At 51.9% G+C, this 16,704-nt stretch overlaps 5 protein-coding genes across 5 annotated transcripts; 3 read left to right on the top strand and 2 right to left on the bottom strand.

The window, feature by feature from the left end:
* Positions 1-2,599: 2,599 nt before the first annotated feature.
* EJ05DRAFT_486663 (uncharacterized protein) lies at positions 2,600-4,675 on the top strand (the record flags this gene model as incomplete). Its single annotated transcript, XM_033745549.1, has 1 exon — positions 2,600-4,675. One exon carries the CDS (start codon positions 2,600-2,602, stop codon positions 4,673-4,675), a length of 2,076 nt encoding a protein of 691 aa, XP_033600081.1.
* Positions 4,676-6,496: 1,821 nt separating this feature from the next.
* Positions 6,497-7,488, bottom strand: EJ05DRAFT_395616 (uncharacterized protein). The gene has a single exon (XM_033741377.1). It carries the CDS (start codon positions 7,344-7,346, stop codon positions 6,843-6,845), a length of 504 nt encoding a protein of 167 aa, XP_033600080.1. The 5' UTR covers positions 7,347-7,488; the 3' UTR covers positions 6,497-6,842.
* On the top strand, positions 7,385-8,216 carry EJ05DRAFT_395684 (uncharacterized protein). Its single transcript, XM_033741379.1, has one exon. The coding sequence runs from the start codon at positions 7,631-7,633 to the stop codon at positions 8,123-8,125; it is 495 nt and encodes a 164-aa protein (XP_033600079.1). The 5' UTR covers positions 7,385-7,630; the 3' UTR covers positions 8,126-8,216.
* A 507-nt stretch (positions 8,217-8,723) lies between these two features.
* Positions 8,724-9,232, bottom strand: EJ05DRAFT_395639 (uncharacterized protein). The gene has a single exon (XM_033741378.1). It carries the CDS (start codon positions 9,143-9,145, stop codon positions 8,840-8,842), a length of 306 nt encoding a protein of 101 aa, XP_033600078.1. The 5' UTR covers positions 9,146-9,232; the 3' UTR covers positions 8,724-8,839.
* Positions 9,233-11,450: 2,218 nt separating this feature from the next.
* Positions 11,451-14,921, top strand: EJ05DRAFT_439903 (PLC-like phosphodiesterase; the record flags this gene model as incomplete). The annotated part of the gene is made up of 2 exons (XM_033741901.1): positions 11,451-13,433; positions 13,482-14,921. The coding sequence occupies 2 exons, from the start codon at positions 11,451-11,453 to the stop codon at positions 14,919-14,921; spliced, it is 3,423 nt and encodes a 1,140-aa protein (XP_033600077.1).
* Positions 14,922-16,704: the final 1,783 nt, after the last annotated feature.

Below are 16,704 nucleotides of genomic sequence, written 5' to 3'. Positions count from 1 at the left end.
GTGGCGACCGGAAGCGGACAGGGGCCAAGTGTGAAAGGCGGCAGGACAGGCACGACAACATGATGCATCATACATCATAAGAATAGGGCATTACATACCCTTTCGTCATCGGCAGTGCGCGCAGCCAAAAACCATGGGCAAATCTGGGGCTGGTGATTGGTCAGGGGGGCCATATACTACTGCTGTATGAGAGGATATTAGTGGTAGCCATAGTGGGACCCTCAGCTGCGAGCAGGCGCCAAGAGCGGCATAAGAAATCATAAACGGGCGTGAGAAGTGCCTGAAAAGATTGATATGCATACTTTCATCTCTGCATCTTCCTCCATCCAGAACAATGATAATATGAATACTGCTGGTGAACTGAGACTTGAAGCTTGAGGGCCTGAGGCAGTAACATGTAAATAGTGAGGGGATCCTTCCCATAACAGACGGGACGCGCTAATAGTGGGGCAGACTCGAGAGACGAGGGTGCGCAATATGACGTCATGGCATCCCTCGCTGGAATAGGTAGGGACGATCCGAGATTGACTTTTGAATTTGGATTGGCGAACCGCCCGCTCCTTCCGCACACGTTAGTATTCACAATCATAACAATAATTAACGCTGCAGCTGTATTAGGTAGTCGCGTACTGTACCGGCAGGAACGTATTAGCCAGCATGGTAGATGTAGCTGAGCTGTGAGATACACCAATCAATAACACGGTATTCACTTCATCACAATGAGCATATTCCATACAATCTATCTTACATCCATCCATCCATCCATCTATCTCTCTTCCACCGTCCCCTGGGGGTTGCAGCGACGCCCCTGAAATCTCTTCCACCCGATTGCTGCTCTCCTGCTCTCGGCCGGATGCACTGTCAAAGCTTGGTACTCGCCTCAATCTTTGCCATATGTATCATCGCCTGCTGTACTTCTTACCGTTCCAGCGACGCTATACGCCGCTCGCTGTCCACCGCTTGATGGTGTCGTTTCTGCTTGTCACGGATCCACTTCTGCTGCACCTAATTAGTTCCCCTTTACTTCCACCTGTCTGTTTCGGATCGAGATCGTGATCGTGCAAATATATGTGTGTGTGTGTGATGTGGAATGCGGATGCGGCCGCTCGCAAGCCAATCATCCACCCGACCGGTAAGTGATAAGCAGCGACTAAAGAACCTTCTTTCACATGCCATCCTGCCGCAACGACCACACTCACAATAGCCACGAGGCTGCCTGTCATTGTCGCACAACCTTATCAGGCTTCATATCTTGCAACAACACCGCCGCAACATCCATCATCCTTCTCATCCTACCACTCTGAATCGCCAATCTCACACCGTTGTTCGACTTGACATCACCGTGCTTCCAAGCCCTGTCGTCTCAACCATTGTTGAACACTTACCTGTATCGCGCCATCGCTTCCCTCCGGCAATACTGTCAGAAGTTGCAATGGCCCACTCTATCCATTCGACTACCACGCTCGGTTGCGACCGTATTCCGTCATATGACCAAACTTTATCACTGTCTTATGCCGTCTACAAAATGCACCTACACATCATCCTACAGCTCCACAACTAAATATGGTAGTTCCTCTGTTGGTTTTGGTTTCGCTCTTGACCTTCTACCCTGGACAATGGTCAGATATGCCGGTTTGCTGCGCGACACTGCTATACTACCATCTCGGAGATATGCTCTCATTAGATCCTGCCTTGAGATAATTGCTGACTACGCTCACCGCCGAGCATTCTCGCACGCTAGCGGTAACCAGAGGTTTGATGATATGTAGTCTCGCGCGCATGTTGGAGAGGAAGTATTCGCAGCTTGCCGATTGCTCGATCCCTTAAACAAAGATCGAACCACCAGGAAATGCTGTCGTGTCATGGAATTTTAGACTTGATGTGCTTTACAAAAGTCCATCTCAGTCCACTCCAGGCTGAACCTTGGTGTTACTTCGACATACACTCCAAGACAGCCCAATACTCTTTGAAACGATGCCACTTCTGAGCGAAATTTGAATCATGTTCAAGAGTGGTAGATGTCTTATGCGCGCAATGCCCACATCCTTCGACATCAGTATTGTGTAACACTGATGTTGCGGCTGAATACAAGGGCCCTATCATGTTTGACCTGGCCAGACGATTGGCAGTGAATCTCTTAGCATAATTAGTCCTCGACGACCCTTCGTTTTCCAAGCTCTTGATCTTCTGCAAACGCTTGAGCCGCGAAGCCGTTCCATTGTCTACAGATTCCATAAGTATCTCTTCCTGATAGCAAGCTTACTTGGCCGTCTCGATCTCTTCTTCAATCTTGAAGCTGGGCTGTACCTCTGGCGTGGGTCGGAGCGCTTCGTGCTTGCTCAAGCCGTCAGTCTCACATTAGTGAGAAGCTCTGCAACAGACTTATTTAATGCCTTGACATACGTCCTTCGACTTCCAACCTGACAGATCGAAGCTGATCCGAGAATGTAGGCAAAATATGAGGCAAGGGCAGCTGCAGAGGACGTTCCTTCCTGACGTCTCAGGCAGTCGTCACGACCCCGCCTTCGTTCACCAGTCACCCAATCTCCAACCTCACGTTGACAAACATGTGTGCTACTGACGCAGTGTCGCTGGCAATATGAATTGGACTGGAGGACGATTGCAAAGACATTCTAAGAACAGCACGAACACGGTCGTAAGCCGACAAAAGCAGCATTTTGCACGCGTCCGAGCGCAGCTACAGAGCACCGCGTCTCCAACAGTTCCTTTCATTCCAAGCTTTGCACAGGCAGAACAGGACCGTCTTGTCGGCCGCAAGGCTTACCAAGGCCGACCTCACAGGCGTGACAAACCAGATCTGGACGCCATACATGAGCGTCCAACTGAAAGGACGCCCCTAAGCACGGAATGGTATCTTGGACGTAATCTTGATCATTACCGCAGTCAAACTGAAGTTCCGAAACCCAAGCTTCTTCGGGAAAGAGCTGTATCGAAAGAGAAAACCTTGCATGTAGAGCGGCCCTTCAAACAGCAGGGCCAGCTGTATGACCCCCATGCTCGCCTCACTGACCAGAACCCACCAGATCGAAATGCACAAGATATGCATGCTGCTGACGATGGCAATTTCGACGACGAAAGACGAAGGCTCCTTCAACAGGATGACTGGGTAGGAATAGCTCCGAGCCGGCCGCTGCAGATGCACTTTCGCTCTCGTCGAGAGAAGAGCAGGGTAGGAAAGCGAAGAAAGGTCGCGGTAAATATGCGAGCACGGCACGGCCTCAGTTGTGAAGAAATGATCCACTTTTCAGTACCCCAATTTCAATATGCACCAGGCAGCATAGACGATGAGGACATCAGCATCCGCATCGGGCCTGATGCACTCCCTTGGCAATCCCCAGAAGTTGAGCGCTGTCGGCGAACTACCAGTCCTAGAAGCGATCTCATGCTGCTAGATGCTGAGCCGACAACTGAGAATCACCAGATAAGGTCCATGGTGAGCCCGTGCATTGCTGATCGAACATCCAACTTTTACCGAGAAAGTGATATATCACAACAGAATGCCAAAGTTGCGTTCTCACCTGTTCCAGTATCAACCCCTGGCTTAGGTTGTCGAATCCTGGGCGAGCAAGGAGACGACGTGTCTAATCGAGCTGCAGAAACCTGGAATGCTGGCCGCAAATGTGACAGGGGAGTTTTGCAGCCTCCTCGGATGAAGTTGAACTCTTCAATTACTCACGGCCCTGGTGTGCGTGATGTGTTAGACAGTGTGGGCCACGGACCACAATTACATTTGCATGGCCCTGTACGTGCATACTTCCCGTCCAGTTCAGCGAGGCCACTGAAGAATGCCTCCCCGAGCGTGTCGCGGGTCGACTCTAATGTTGACTGGAGAGACTTCCTGGCGCTGCCTTCCCAGCATTCAGCCTCGCCTCGACGTTCTCGTCAAAGGTCTGAGGATTCTTCGCCAACAAGCAGTCTTCCATGCTCGGCCAAGCCTCTTGAGTCTATTTCCACGTCTTTGTTCGTTGACAGCTGGTGTGAACGGACCCACCGCAATCAGATATATCCTGACATGGGCAAATCACCAACACCACCAAAGGCAACCGCGGCAATGCCTTCATGTCCCCGGCGGAAGAGCGAAGGACTAGACAGTCCGCGACTCCACCTAGCAGTAGCTGGTGCTGCCACTGGCGACGAGGTGTGGAGGAAATTTGTCTTTAGCGATCGATCATTTACCGACTCTGCTGAAGGAACTGACGTGGAGGACCACAGTGTAGTGGCGACGGATGGAGCAACAGTAGTAAAAGCAGCGAGATCAATTATCTCCCATTCTCTATCACCTTCTGCAAGCGAACGAATGATCGTCACTTCTGAAGAAGACAGCGACATGTCGCCGGTCAGTTTGGGCTGCTTTCATGGTGACATGCATGCAAGGCATGCACAGCAATATGACCTCGTCTCGACGTCAGCCATGAGAACAAGTAAGAAACGAATGTACGTGATCGCGTCCGACTCCATGTACAACCATGCCTCACAGGACGACGCGCCATATGCGCTAGAATCCCGGCGATACGAGAAGGCATCGTTACCGGAAGACGATACCCCGAACAGCAAATCTGCGAGAGCACCCACATGGAGCGCCTCAACCATCCTACCGCGACAGAATCTCAGCTCTTTCTCATCAAGCCTCGAGAAAAATCTTGGGGTCCTATAACGGACGCCCGGGCAGCGGGATATTGTCTGTAAGCCTCCAGACTTCGTGAGCACCAGAGAGAGCCCCGGTTTTCGTATCAACCCCGCGGCACGAGCGCTTCCATCTAAAGACAGAAGAGGAGGATTTGTAGGGCACAGATAAGGACAGCAACTCGATCGATATTTGACATTCCGTTGAGGGATGGTTCGAATGATCTTGATGACATCGAAGACTGAGGCAGGGGACAATGCTAGCGTGCTGTAGCTCGTCCACTCGATCAAATCTTGCGACTGCCATGTCTAGAGTGTCGGATTGTGTCGCTTCCTACACTTTGAAGGGGAACATGCAAGTTGTGACTGTTGCCTTACAGTCTACAGACACCCAGCATTAGGTAGCTCCACCCTAGCTAGCTCACACAAAATCTCAAGACTGTTTGTTCTTATGGACACTGGTCGCCTCACTCTTATGGCAATATGAGGATTACCGCGATGCGGAAGATGCAGAATGCTAGGTCTGCCAACTCCGAAGCAACTGATCGACTGAGGCTGCAGGCGATATCGAGAGCAAATAGAGCGGTTTGCCAGCGCTCGTACAGATTCACCGGATTGGGATGAGGTGCGCCTGCATGCATGCAAGACATCCAGGTGTTCGCATCATGACCTATCAAACAGGCCAAGAACGACACAGGCCCAGTGTTACCAGAATGATGGGACTGCAGGGCCATGGCAAATCGAAGGATGACTTATGTACATACATATTGCTCCTGTCAATGCACATTGACTGTGCGTGCGAAGATTAATGCTGCACAATCATCACAGAGCTGAAAGACGGCTCGAAATGCTGCGCACCCGTCTGACTGCGTTGTCATGGCCTGAAAATCGCCGGCGGATCTCCGAGGACAGGGAGGTACGTACACCGTACAAGGGACGAGTGGTACTTGGGCAGTGTGATTGGAGACAGGCACGGAGAGACGAAGCGACGATTTCATCACGAGTGACAGGAGGAATGAGGCTCTCGGAGAGGCTGTCATAGCCATGATTGGAGATGCCGCGGATGCCGTTCTCACCGCTCATACATAGTATCTGGCCGCCGCATCACGCGTCGGTCACAGACGGGTCATCTGATGGTAGCGAAGGAATAGGATGGAGTTGTCTATCGTGGGGATGGGATGAATGGCGGTGGATTTAGGCATGATAGGAGGGCAACAATTGGAAGACAAGCTCGCCAATTAGGGGCGCCAAGGCACGACGGCTGACAACGGGTTGGACCGCAAACCTCCCTCCCTCCAGGCTCCTCCTACTACTGCAGCAGTCTTCCAGGGCCGTCGACGCTCTCTGCGCACAATCGCCGCCAGGCGGTTTCGCGTGACAAAACTGTGTCGGCCGGATTGCGGGGGAGATGGGCCTGATTGGCTGCTGCTTTCTAGAAGACTGGCAGAAGCAGCCGGCCAGCTTCTCACTCTCAGACTCTCTCATCAGACCCCCCCAGACTCTCATTCACTCAGTCATACTGCCATAGTACGTAGTGCGTACTAGTTGGTACTCGGCTTTCCTTGTGCCGTCAATGAGCGCTCTGCTGCTGCATCTGCATCCTCCCTGGCCGTGTGGTCTTACAGCATTCACACGCGACGCGACGCTACGCCACGCAACGCAACCGCATGATGCTTCAATCTCCATTCCTTCATCAGTATGCAGCATTGATTGCCAATAGCGTGGGATGTGCTTTCTAGCCTGCCGGCCATGGCAAGAGCGGTTTCCTCAAACGTCGCGTCGCAGCAACATATCAAGCAGCAGCACGATATGCCGGCTTCGGCTCGGGAAGAGTGCTGTATAACGTACCACGGCCGTGGGCCCCCAATGAGGAGGTCCTGAGCCTCTGTCTGAGATCATTCTGGGGTCGTAGGCGTCTGACGGCAGCTTCAGGAGCACACACACACACATACATTCATGATGATCATTCCCTTGGATCCGCACATGGCAGGGCAGCGTGCCGCAGCACCACCATGCATGCCTATCCCTGCCAATGTCTATATGCATGCAAAAGACCCTTGTCCGAGTCTTGCCTTTTCAACACATCTAATATGCCGTGGTATTACGAACAGGCAGCAGCAGCAGCAGCCAGCAGCAGTAAGAGCCATCACATTTGCGCCCTGAACTCTGGACCAGATGGTCACCGGATGTCGAGCACGTCAACAAGGCAATTGGGTGTGCAACCATTTTTGCCTAGTGTTGGCGGGCGCGTTGGACGGGCGGAGAGGCTCGACAGCCGTCGGATGGAAGCGGGAACAACTGGAGGAGGGTGTGGTGGAGGTGTTTTGTGTGTGTGTGGGTGTGGTTGTGTGTGTGTGTGTGGAGGGCGTAGGCGCAGCAAGCAGAAACAGCGAGAAAAACGTGGTGTAAGGCCGGACCTGGGCAACCCCCTGGCTTGGCCCACATATTCCCACGAGCCTATACCGTGAATGCGGACTGACGGGCTCAGGTATGAAACGCCATCTATTTTGTTTGCCGGTGTTGGCGACTGCGGCGCAGCGTAGGGGAAGGAAAATCATCGTCAACAGGAGTAAACACCATGCTGGCTGCGCTGGCTGGCCTGATGGGCTGGCAGACAAAAAACGCATCCTATCTGACCAACGCAACATTTCGTCTAAGCAGCAGGCTGGCCAGTCAGATTGGCCGCGCTTGCTGCGGTCCATTCTGCTATTTCCAGAGGGTGTAACAACAACAGCGCCGAATCTGACTGCGTTGCGGAAGCATGCACGTAGCCAGCAAGGCTAAATCGTCAGGCGTATCAATCCAAGCTGCAGTACATGGCCTAATCCAGCCAGATTCTGGCAGATGACAAGTACTGAGCAGAGTCCGGCGCCGGCGAGTGCTGTTGAGCTGCAGCGGGGCGTGAGTCTGTCCAAACAGAGAGAGACAGGTCATCAAGGCTATACGGTGGACACTGGTGGTGTTGCAGCCTGTGCAACATGAAGATATGTTGTTTTGGGCATCACGCATCACGCAGCACACGCATCAGCCTCTTCCACCCTCCTATTTTTTGCTAGCTTCCGGACCCACCGCCCTTGCTATGGACGGCCACCAAAAAAAACACCCCCCTCTAAGGTCGACAGAAAGTAACAAAGCAACAGTAGCAGCAGTAGCAGCACAGCCCGTAGTCGAGCGTCGAGGCGACAAGTCACATCACAAGGTTCCGCAGAGCAGCAGGCGAAACGCGACAACGGCAGCGAATGAAAGTGGAGCGCATCGTTGGATGTTTGGGGGAGTGAAGGGAGGAGATGTTTACGATTTAGGAAGAATAAGAATAATTAATTATGGAACACAGACGCGAAGTAGTAAGTACCAGTCATCACGGGAAGAGCGTTACCCAAGACATGGGCTATACAGGGGTCAGGGAATTGGCTTGACCCCCCCCCTCCCCTGGTTCCCTGGTCCCCCTCCCCTGGTATGCTCTGGGCTCACGAGGCTATGACGTTGGATTGGTGATATTCTAATTTCTGAAACGAGCAAAAATTCAGCAGGGATAATACGGCTAGTCTGCCGCGACAAGTGACTGACTGACTGTCTGACTGCAGGCCAGACAGACCACACACGGACCGTGTTACTCACTATAGGTTCAACGGGCTGACGCAGCTGAACCTTACGGCCACCGGAATGTTTTTTTTTCTTCTTGTTACGGTGCTGGTCGTATCCAAATCAGGCCACGGTGGAGCGGGTGTGCGTGCGAGTGGACTGATGACGATGATGATGCTGATGCGATGCACCGAGGAACAGTCACCGTTGTCGGCACAGTGGAGACGTGGATGCCGGAATGCAGTTTTCAGTGTGGACAAAGCGAAAAATGTTCCCACACACGGACAACGGGCAAGGGGGGGAGGGAAAGGCAAGGGCGGAATGATAGGGAGGAGAGTCCACAATTTTTCTCACTCTTTCTCACTCCAGTACTTTAAGTAGTCGGGGAGGGGGAGCCGTTTACCTGTTTCGTCGAATTTTTCTGTTTTGGAATCGAAGTTTAAGGAATTAAAAGAATGCTGCTTTTTTTTGTGCCTGGGCTGGGAGGGAAGAAGGACGAGAATGGCTGGCTGGCTTTTCCTCAACCCCAAGAAGGGGATTACGTGCATCGCGGGACAGGCAGGCACTAAAATTAAATTACAGCTGCTTGCGTGTTTTGGTAACGGCTAATTACCTACATAGATACATGCATACATGCATACGTGCATACATACACACATATAATACAATACGGCACACCTACGACGACTGCCTTGTCAAGGTGCCCTGTATTACACCAGCAATTCATTTTTTTCTCTCTTTTTTCTCTTTGAATGACAATACATATGCGTATGTTCCGTCCAGAGTGTGCATCTATCACCCAGAGGGAAAGTAAAAGAAGAAGAAGAAAAAAAAAGACGGTAATAAACGCACGCACGCACGCGGCCTTCCTATCCTCCCCGGATGCGTAGTAGTAGTAATGTAGCATCATTATCATCATCACCGTCAGTCATTTTAACGTTGTTCTAGAGTCCCGCTTTTGCAGTCTCGCGGGGTCTTTGGGAGGGGGGGTTGGGCGGCGGTGAAGCCTAAAATTTTGTATATGTATCACACAAGGCTAAGCTAGCTGGCCAGCGCAGACTATTTCGCATTGGCGAGTGCTGGTGTTTTTTTTGTTAGTGATGGTGTGAAACGCAGAAAGTGGTGATGTTTTTCTTGGTAGAATGATTTGCTGTATTGTAATTAGGGTACTGAGTCATATGTATAAGGTGCACACACGCACGCCGGACACACGGAGCGCAGGATGAGGTCCTTGTTTGTATGTGTGTGTGTGTGTGAGTGTGTTTTTGTAGATGGGCAGGAATTGGCGAGGATGTTGTGCGGTATGGCGCATGGTATGGGATGCAGTGTGTGTGTTTGTGTGTTTTTGTGCCTGTGCCTGTATGTATGTGCGTGGATGTGTAATGATGTGCGTATTTACGTATGCCATTGCTTAGAATTATTATTATAATACATAGGTATATGGTAACATACACAGTAGCATACAGAGTAACATACAGAGTAGCATACAGAGTAGCATACAGAGTAGCATACAGAGTAACATAGACAGTAGCATATATACAACAGGGCCAAGCTGATAATTGCTCAATTTGATGGAATTGATTGGAATCGGGATTAAAATGGATTTACAGGCCCGTTGAAGGGGAAGGCGGAGAAGCCGGATCCGGACGTGGAGATGGACGTGGACGTGGAGATATATGGGACTGGGATGGAGATGAATGTATATATTAATTAATTACAGTGATGGAGGAGGTAAAGAACCGGGGATAATAGGGTGGTTTGGGGTTATAAATGAATGAATGGATGGACGTTAGCTAGCTAGGGAGACGGACAAGACCCAAGACCACAGCGGTGGGCGAGAGAGAGTGGGCGGTGGTGGGCGGTGGTGGGCATAGTAGTAGGTAGGTAAGTAGCGGGCCATATGATTGATTAGTGGGCTTTAGTGGGCTGCAGTGGGCAACAGTGGGCAAACAGTGGGCAGCAAAACGGGCAGCAAAACGGGGCGACAAACGGGCGAGAAACGGGCTGGGTGTGGGCTGCAAAGTGGGTGGGTAGGCAGCAAAACTGGGCGGCGAGACCGGGGGGGGGTTATTGGCGTATTGGGGTATCGGCGTAGGGGAGGGGGGGCAGCCGTTTTGATTTCCTGGCCCTCTCTAATTAGTCTGTTTGCAGCAAGACAAGACAACGTATACCTTAATAGTCCACTTAGTCCACGCTGTCCACACGACTCCACACAGTCCACACACACAATCCATGGCCGTTCGACGGGGCCCAGGAAGGACAAAAGAAGGAGAGGCATGGAAGGGATCTAGGGTGGCTATGACTGTAGTGGTAGTGTGTATGTGAGAGAAAGGCTAGGGGGGGAGGGGGAGGGGGGGGGGGGGGGGGGTAAAGGATGACCTCTTCCTCATGTTTAACTCTCTCTCTCTCAGACTGACCCTCCCTTTTCTTAACTTCTACCCAATTTCACTCACACACTTCCCAAATTTATTCTATTTCTCCATCATCCATCCACACACACTCTCTCTCTCTCTCTCCTTATACTGCTCCAATTCGTGTCTCGTTCACAACAAACGCCTCAACATCCACTGTCTCTTGTCACCTCAATCAGTGTTTGCTCAAAGGACTGCTGCACCACCCTCCTCCACACACACTGCCTTCAAACGAAACGCCACACCACACCAAGCCCGCTGTACATCCCGCCCGCCCGTCCTTGCAGCTCATTTGCTCATATCCTGGCTTTTCCTGCCGTCACCACACACACACTCACTCTCCCTCACCATTCGGCCGGTGAATACCTGTACGCTCAGGTTTCGGTTTCAAAAATCCACGTCCTTCATTCCGCTTCACGACAAAGCAGATCCTGTTGCCGCTTTCGTACAGTCCTGCAGGGTGCATCGCGACATCGTGTCGGCCCACCACCACAAATTCTCTCACTCTCTCGCTCATCACCAACGCTGCCGTCACTAGGCCATTGCCTGCATACACACAATCCCGCCTGCTTCTCCGCAGCAGCAGCAGCAGCAGCAGCTCTCCTCCTCTCTGAAACTCTTTCCGATACCACGCCAATCCTTGTACCATGTTCTGAAGCCCATAAGAGCTGCCACGTTCTTTTTCGCTGGTCTTGTCGCTGCGACTCATCCAACTATTCATTCGCAATCCAAAAAATACAAAAAGTCATGTCTCAACGCCCTTCTTAGCCAGCAGCCTGTCTGCCTCCGTGCTCCACGACTACACCCACAATCATGAATCTACCGACCTTATTACCTGCCTCGCAAGAGTCATTGCAGAATGCTGCTCTACTACAGTTTAAGAAACAACCATACCCAACCTCAATCACTTCATTCATCACTGCAATCCCTCTCGCTACAAAGCCTCCTTCCGCTACAAGCATACCGTCTTCACGAACAAGTCCTATGCTAGACATGGGAAGCTCATTACAAACCTCCCCCGAGGGCCCGGCGCCTTCGGATCTGGTCCCTCACTCTCTACCAACCTCCTTCACCCTGCCTGAACCATGGCAGTCGCCCGCCGTGTCACCACCGCCTGCCGCCTCTCCTTCCGCTCACTCCGAAGCTCCCATCTCCAAGGGGAACCTCTTCCGCCGAATCTCGAATCGCGCCAGAATGCCTCGTCGTCGGGGCTCTGCTACAAATCAACAACGCGAGAATAGCTTGGGTCCAACAATTATGAGAAGGAGACGCGACAGCAGAGGCTTCACGGAGCATCATGAGATCTCTGACCTGGAGCTGGAATACTATGATGATGACGAGGACAGTGACGACGGAGAAGGCGGTGAACATTCACCCCTTACCACGCAATTGAACGGTCTCGGCATCACTGCTCCAAAGTCAATGATGCAATCGATACCAGAAGGGCGCGCCGAAGCTCCAGTACGTTCTTCGAGACTCCAGATTGGCAGTCTGCTGTCCAAGGTCACGAAGAAGAAGAGAAAGAATGTGAGATTCTGTCTGGATGAAGTCTTGGCCAAGGTCTCGTGGGACGTCTTTTCCAAAACCAAGCAATTCTTCATCGACGATATCAAGGACATTCGAACACGCGCGGAAGCTAGATCTTTCCGCGAGGAGTGCGGCGTCGACGTTGCCTACGAACCGTTTTGGTTCACCATCACATACTCCTGCGACGGCGACCGGTCCAAAGGAAAGAAGACGAAATTCCTTCACCTCATTGCCCCTGACGAGGCCACCTTCACCCTATGGACGAGCACACTTGACTCGGTGTCGCGACGTCGCATCGACCTCATGGCAGGCCTCGCCGGCACTGCAGAGAAGAGCGCGAAGATATTCTGGCGCAATACGATGGATCAGAAGTTTGGCAGCACGTCGCATGACGAGTCCGAGGAGAAGCTTGACTACCCGAGCATTCTTCAAATTTGTCGCAAACTTCACATCAATTCTACCGAGAATGCCATTCGCTGGCACTTTGACAAAGCAGACGCTGACAATTCTGGATATCTGGATCAATCACAATTCCTGGCATTTGTGCGGCGCCTCAAGGACAGAAAGGACATCAAGAGCCTGTACCGTGAGATCAAGGGTCAGGATCAAGAAGGACTGGACCGTGCGAGCTTCTTCTCCTTTCTCCGCAACATACAGAAAGTTGACGTGGACGCCAATCTCGAACACTGGAATGAGGCTTTTGCGAAATGCTCGCGCGTTCCAAAGAAGAGTGAAGGAGCAAGCGAGTCTATGCCATTGATGTCGTGGCAACATTTCTCACAGTTCTTGACCTCTTCCTACAACTCCATACTCCGGCCGCCACCAAAGGAATACACGTTGGATCGCCCACTCAACGAGTACTTTGTCTCGAGCTCGCACAACACATACCTTCTTGGCCGACAGGTCGCTGGCGAATCTAGCCCTGACGCATACATTCTCCCGCTTCAAAGAGGATGCAGGTGCATCGAGATCGACTGCTGGGATGGCAGTGACGGAAAGCCGATAGTCTCCCATGGCCGCACTTTCACGACGAGCTGCTCATTTGCTGAATGCATCAAGGTTGTCAACAAATACGCCTTTGTAGCATCTCCGTACCCACTCATCATCTCACTCGAGGTTCACTGCAATGAGCAACAACAGGCAGTCATGACTGAAACGATGAAGAGGGAGTTTGGCGACGCACTGATACTACGCCCAATCGACGACCGCGACGAACTGCCTTCTCCCGAACGGCTGAGGAACAAGATCCTCATCAAAGTCAAGTCGGCAGTCGAGAACCGTGAGCCGCAAACTGCAAAGACGCTCGAGGGACGCGAGATGCCAGTCATCAAGGAGACCATCCTAACCCCGTCAGCCCCACCACACAGGCGCCAGAGGAGCTTCAGCTCGCCATGGTCAAGGCCTGTAGCGATGGACAATAGCCTCGTTCCAAACGCCCCATTGGCCGCCAGCCCGACATCGATAAGCCCGCCCGAGCGCACCACCTCATTCTTCTCCTCGCCCCGAACATCAGCAGCTACCTCGGCAGGAACCCAGTTGACGTTGGCCAGTTCCGCCGATGACAGTGACAGCCCGCCATCGTTCAAGTCGGAAAAGGGAGCACGAAAGAAGACCAGCAAGATTGCATCAGTCCTTGGAGAGCTGGCCGTGTACACTCAGGGACTCAAGTTTACGGATTTCAAGTCACCGGCAGCACAGAGCTACAATCACATCTTCTCCTTTGGCGAGCGAACCTTTGAGGCACGGTGCAAGCCGGGATCTGAGAGCAAGGCACTCCTTGAGGCACACAATATGTTGCACCTGATGCGGGTCTATCCGGGGCCCAGGCGCATCAATTCGTCCAACTTTGATCCTCTGAAATATTGGCGCAAGGGTGTCCAGATGGCCGCTCTCAATTGGCAGACATACGATGTGGGACGTCAAATCAACGACGCCATGTTCGCTACAGGCAGCGATCGTTCTGGCTACGTCTTGAAGCCTGCCGAGCTTCGATATGAGGATAGCGACTTTCTTGGGAAGTTTGCCGGCCCAAAGAACAAGCCCAAGAAACAAGTCAGCTTCTCGGTCAACATCATCTCGGCCCAGCAGCTTCCACGTCCCTATAATGTCAGCACGGACACGAACATCAACCCGTACGTCGAGTTTGAGATGTTCTGCGCAGACGACAAGCGGCGCGGCATCGCAAGTGGAGAAGGTGGCCTCGACGCGTCATCTCGGGACGGCATTTCGGGGATTGGATCTCCGCTTCGCAAGCGAACCCGCCCAGTCGGCAACAACGGCTACGACCCGAACTGGAGCGAAAACATCACCATGACCCTGGAGACCAAATATCCCAGCCTCGTATTCGTACGGTGGTCTGTGTGGAACTCGCCGGATGGCACGAATGCGAACACCAGCGGCCAGCCGCTTGCAATATTCACTGCTAAGCTGAGCACTCTGCAAGAGGGCTATCGCCATCTGCCCTTGTACAACACCAACGGCGAGCAATACCTCTTCTCGACGCTGTTCTGCAAGATTGAAAAGGCTGATCACGTGCCCATTCACGAGACGAATTACTTTGACAGCAACCCCAACTCGCCCTCGATTGACGGTAGATCCGGCCATCGAGGCATCTTCAGTCGAGTGCTAAGCAGATCCAACTCGCAAAACAAAAGGAACAAGTCACGGCCGCGCGGGGACTGCGAAACTCCTTCCCTCCCGATCAGCCGCGCGACCACGATCCGCACTGATACGGACTCTTCGTTCAGCCGGGGCTAAAAAAAGTTTCACAAACACACTCTATTCTCGTCTACTGCCCTTTTTTCTTATCTATTTATTCCCTTTCTCTCATATACCCGGCTTGATGCCCGCTACAGAAAGTGGCTGCAATTTTACTCGAGCTCTACCTCTTGAGGCACAAGGTCCTCGACATCAAGCTCTTGAACCAAATCTAGACATGGATCCACTTCGTTACTTGTTTCCAATATTTTCCTCACCACGCACGCACAGCCCATGACGAATCTCCTGTCTGTGTTGGCCACTCGCATGCATACTATAGACACATTACGCCTCGAAGGCTCACTCGTTGTATTATCACTCGCTCTGACATGGGACATGGGACATGGGACATGGATTCTGGGTCGGCGCGACAGCCAAGCCAAGCAGTAATGGCTGGCTGCGTATTGTATTCCTTGTCTTTTTTTTTTCTTTTCTTTTTTTCCTTTTTGATACCAATATCCATGATTGAACGCCCCCCCTCTCGACGGGGACAAGGGGGCGGGGTGTGGGGACAAGGATTGGGGGAAAAGGGGGGTTTGGTGGCGGCTCCTTGTACTAGATGATGATGATGGGATGTGTGTGTTTGTTTCACATATATACATTTATATATATATTATAAAAACGACCATGGCATTTTGAACAATGGGCTTGTGGAGTTTGTTGAAACGATTTTACTTGTTCTTGACATTTTGACATTTGAAGCTGTATACGTGTGAGACTGTGACTACTACTTCTTGGCTGTTGACCTTTTCCGGTTCACTCGCTCGCTCGCTTGATTTATCTATCTATCTGTCTAGTACGTCTTAGGGTCAGTCACGTCCTCGATTTGTGTGTGTTGTTGTGTTGTGTGTTGTTGTGTTGTGTGTTGTTGTGTTGTGTGTTGTTGTGGTATATGGCGTGCGTGCGTGGAAGGTGGATGGATTGATTTGGGTCTGTCTGTCTGTCTGTCTATTCATCCTTGTCGGTGATTGCTGTGCTTTGCTTTGCTGTGCTGCGCTGCGCTGCGCCGTTGTGCTGTGCTGTGATAGTGTGCTGTGCTATGCTACGCCGTTATGCTGTGTGCGGGGCAAGGACTGGCGGGGAGGGGAAGAGCTGGCCGGGGGAAAGGGGAAGCGAAGAGGAGAGGGAAGGGAAGGCGGGGGAGGCGGAGGCGGGGGCCGGGGAGGCGTGGGTTGTTTTTGTGGTCGTGGTCGTGGTCGTGAGTCAGGGGGGTTGGAGACGGGGAGAAGGGGGAGTTTGTATGGGTATGTTTATGTATGTATGTGTGTGTGTATGGAAGGGTGAGGAAGGGTGTGGACTGTGTGTGTGGTGCGGAAAGGCGGGACGTAAGGAGTTTTGGAGTTTGGAGTTTTGGAGTTTTGGAGTTGGTGAGTTGGTGTTGGTGTTGGTGTTGGAATGAATGAAATCGAGTCGGATCTAAAAGATAAGTCGGGTGTCAAACGGATGTTTGGTCTGGCTTGAGGGTTAAAAGTCTGGGTTGAAGGAATGACAGGTTGGGTTGAAGTCGAGTCGGGTTGAAGTCAGGTCAGGGCCTATCCTCCTCCTTTGACGACGTCTGACGGATAACTTAGTATTCGTGAAGAGTAAGGGGTATATTGGGGATGGGGAGGGGGATGGGTAGATGATTGGGAGGGAGGGAGGGAGATGAATAGATGGGTAGGGAAGATTGATTACAGGGAGATAGATGGATGTGTATACACGTACAGCATTGTAACCACAATGACAATTAACATGCATGGTATATGTATAGTATATATACACTTACACTTACACTTATACTTCC

The sequence above is a fragment of the Pseudovirgaria hyperparasitica genome (assembly GCF_010093815.1).
Source record: "Pseudovirgaria hyperparasitica strain CBS 121739 unplaced genomic scaffold EJ05scaffold_9, whole genome shotgun sequence".
NCBI classification, from domain to species: Eukaryota; Fungi; Ascomycota; class Dothideomycetes; order Acrospermales; family Acrospermaceae; genus Pseudovirgaria; species Pseudovirgaria hyperparasitica.
The sequence above is the reverse complement of the archived record's forward strand: the minus strand, read 5'-3'. Positions and strand labels throughout refer to the sequence as shown.

Coding starts and splice junctions, on each gene's coding strand:
- EJ05DRAFT_395616 (XM_033741377.1), bottom strand. CDS start 7,346: ATGGACCGCAGCAAGCGCGGCCAATCTGACTGGCCAGCCTGCTGCTTA.
- EJ05DRAFT_395684 (XM_033741379.1), top strand. CDS start 7,631: ATGTTGTTTTGGGCATCACGCATCACGCAGCACACGCATCAGCCTCTT.
- EJ05DRAFT_395639 (XM_033741378.1), bottom strand. CDS start 9,145: ATGATGATAATGATGCTACATTACTACTACTACGCATCCGGGGAGGAT.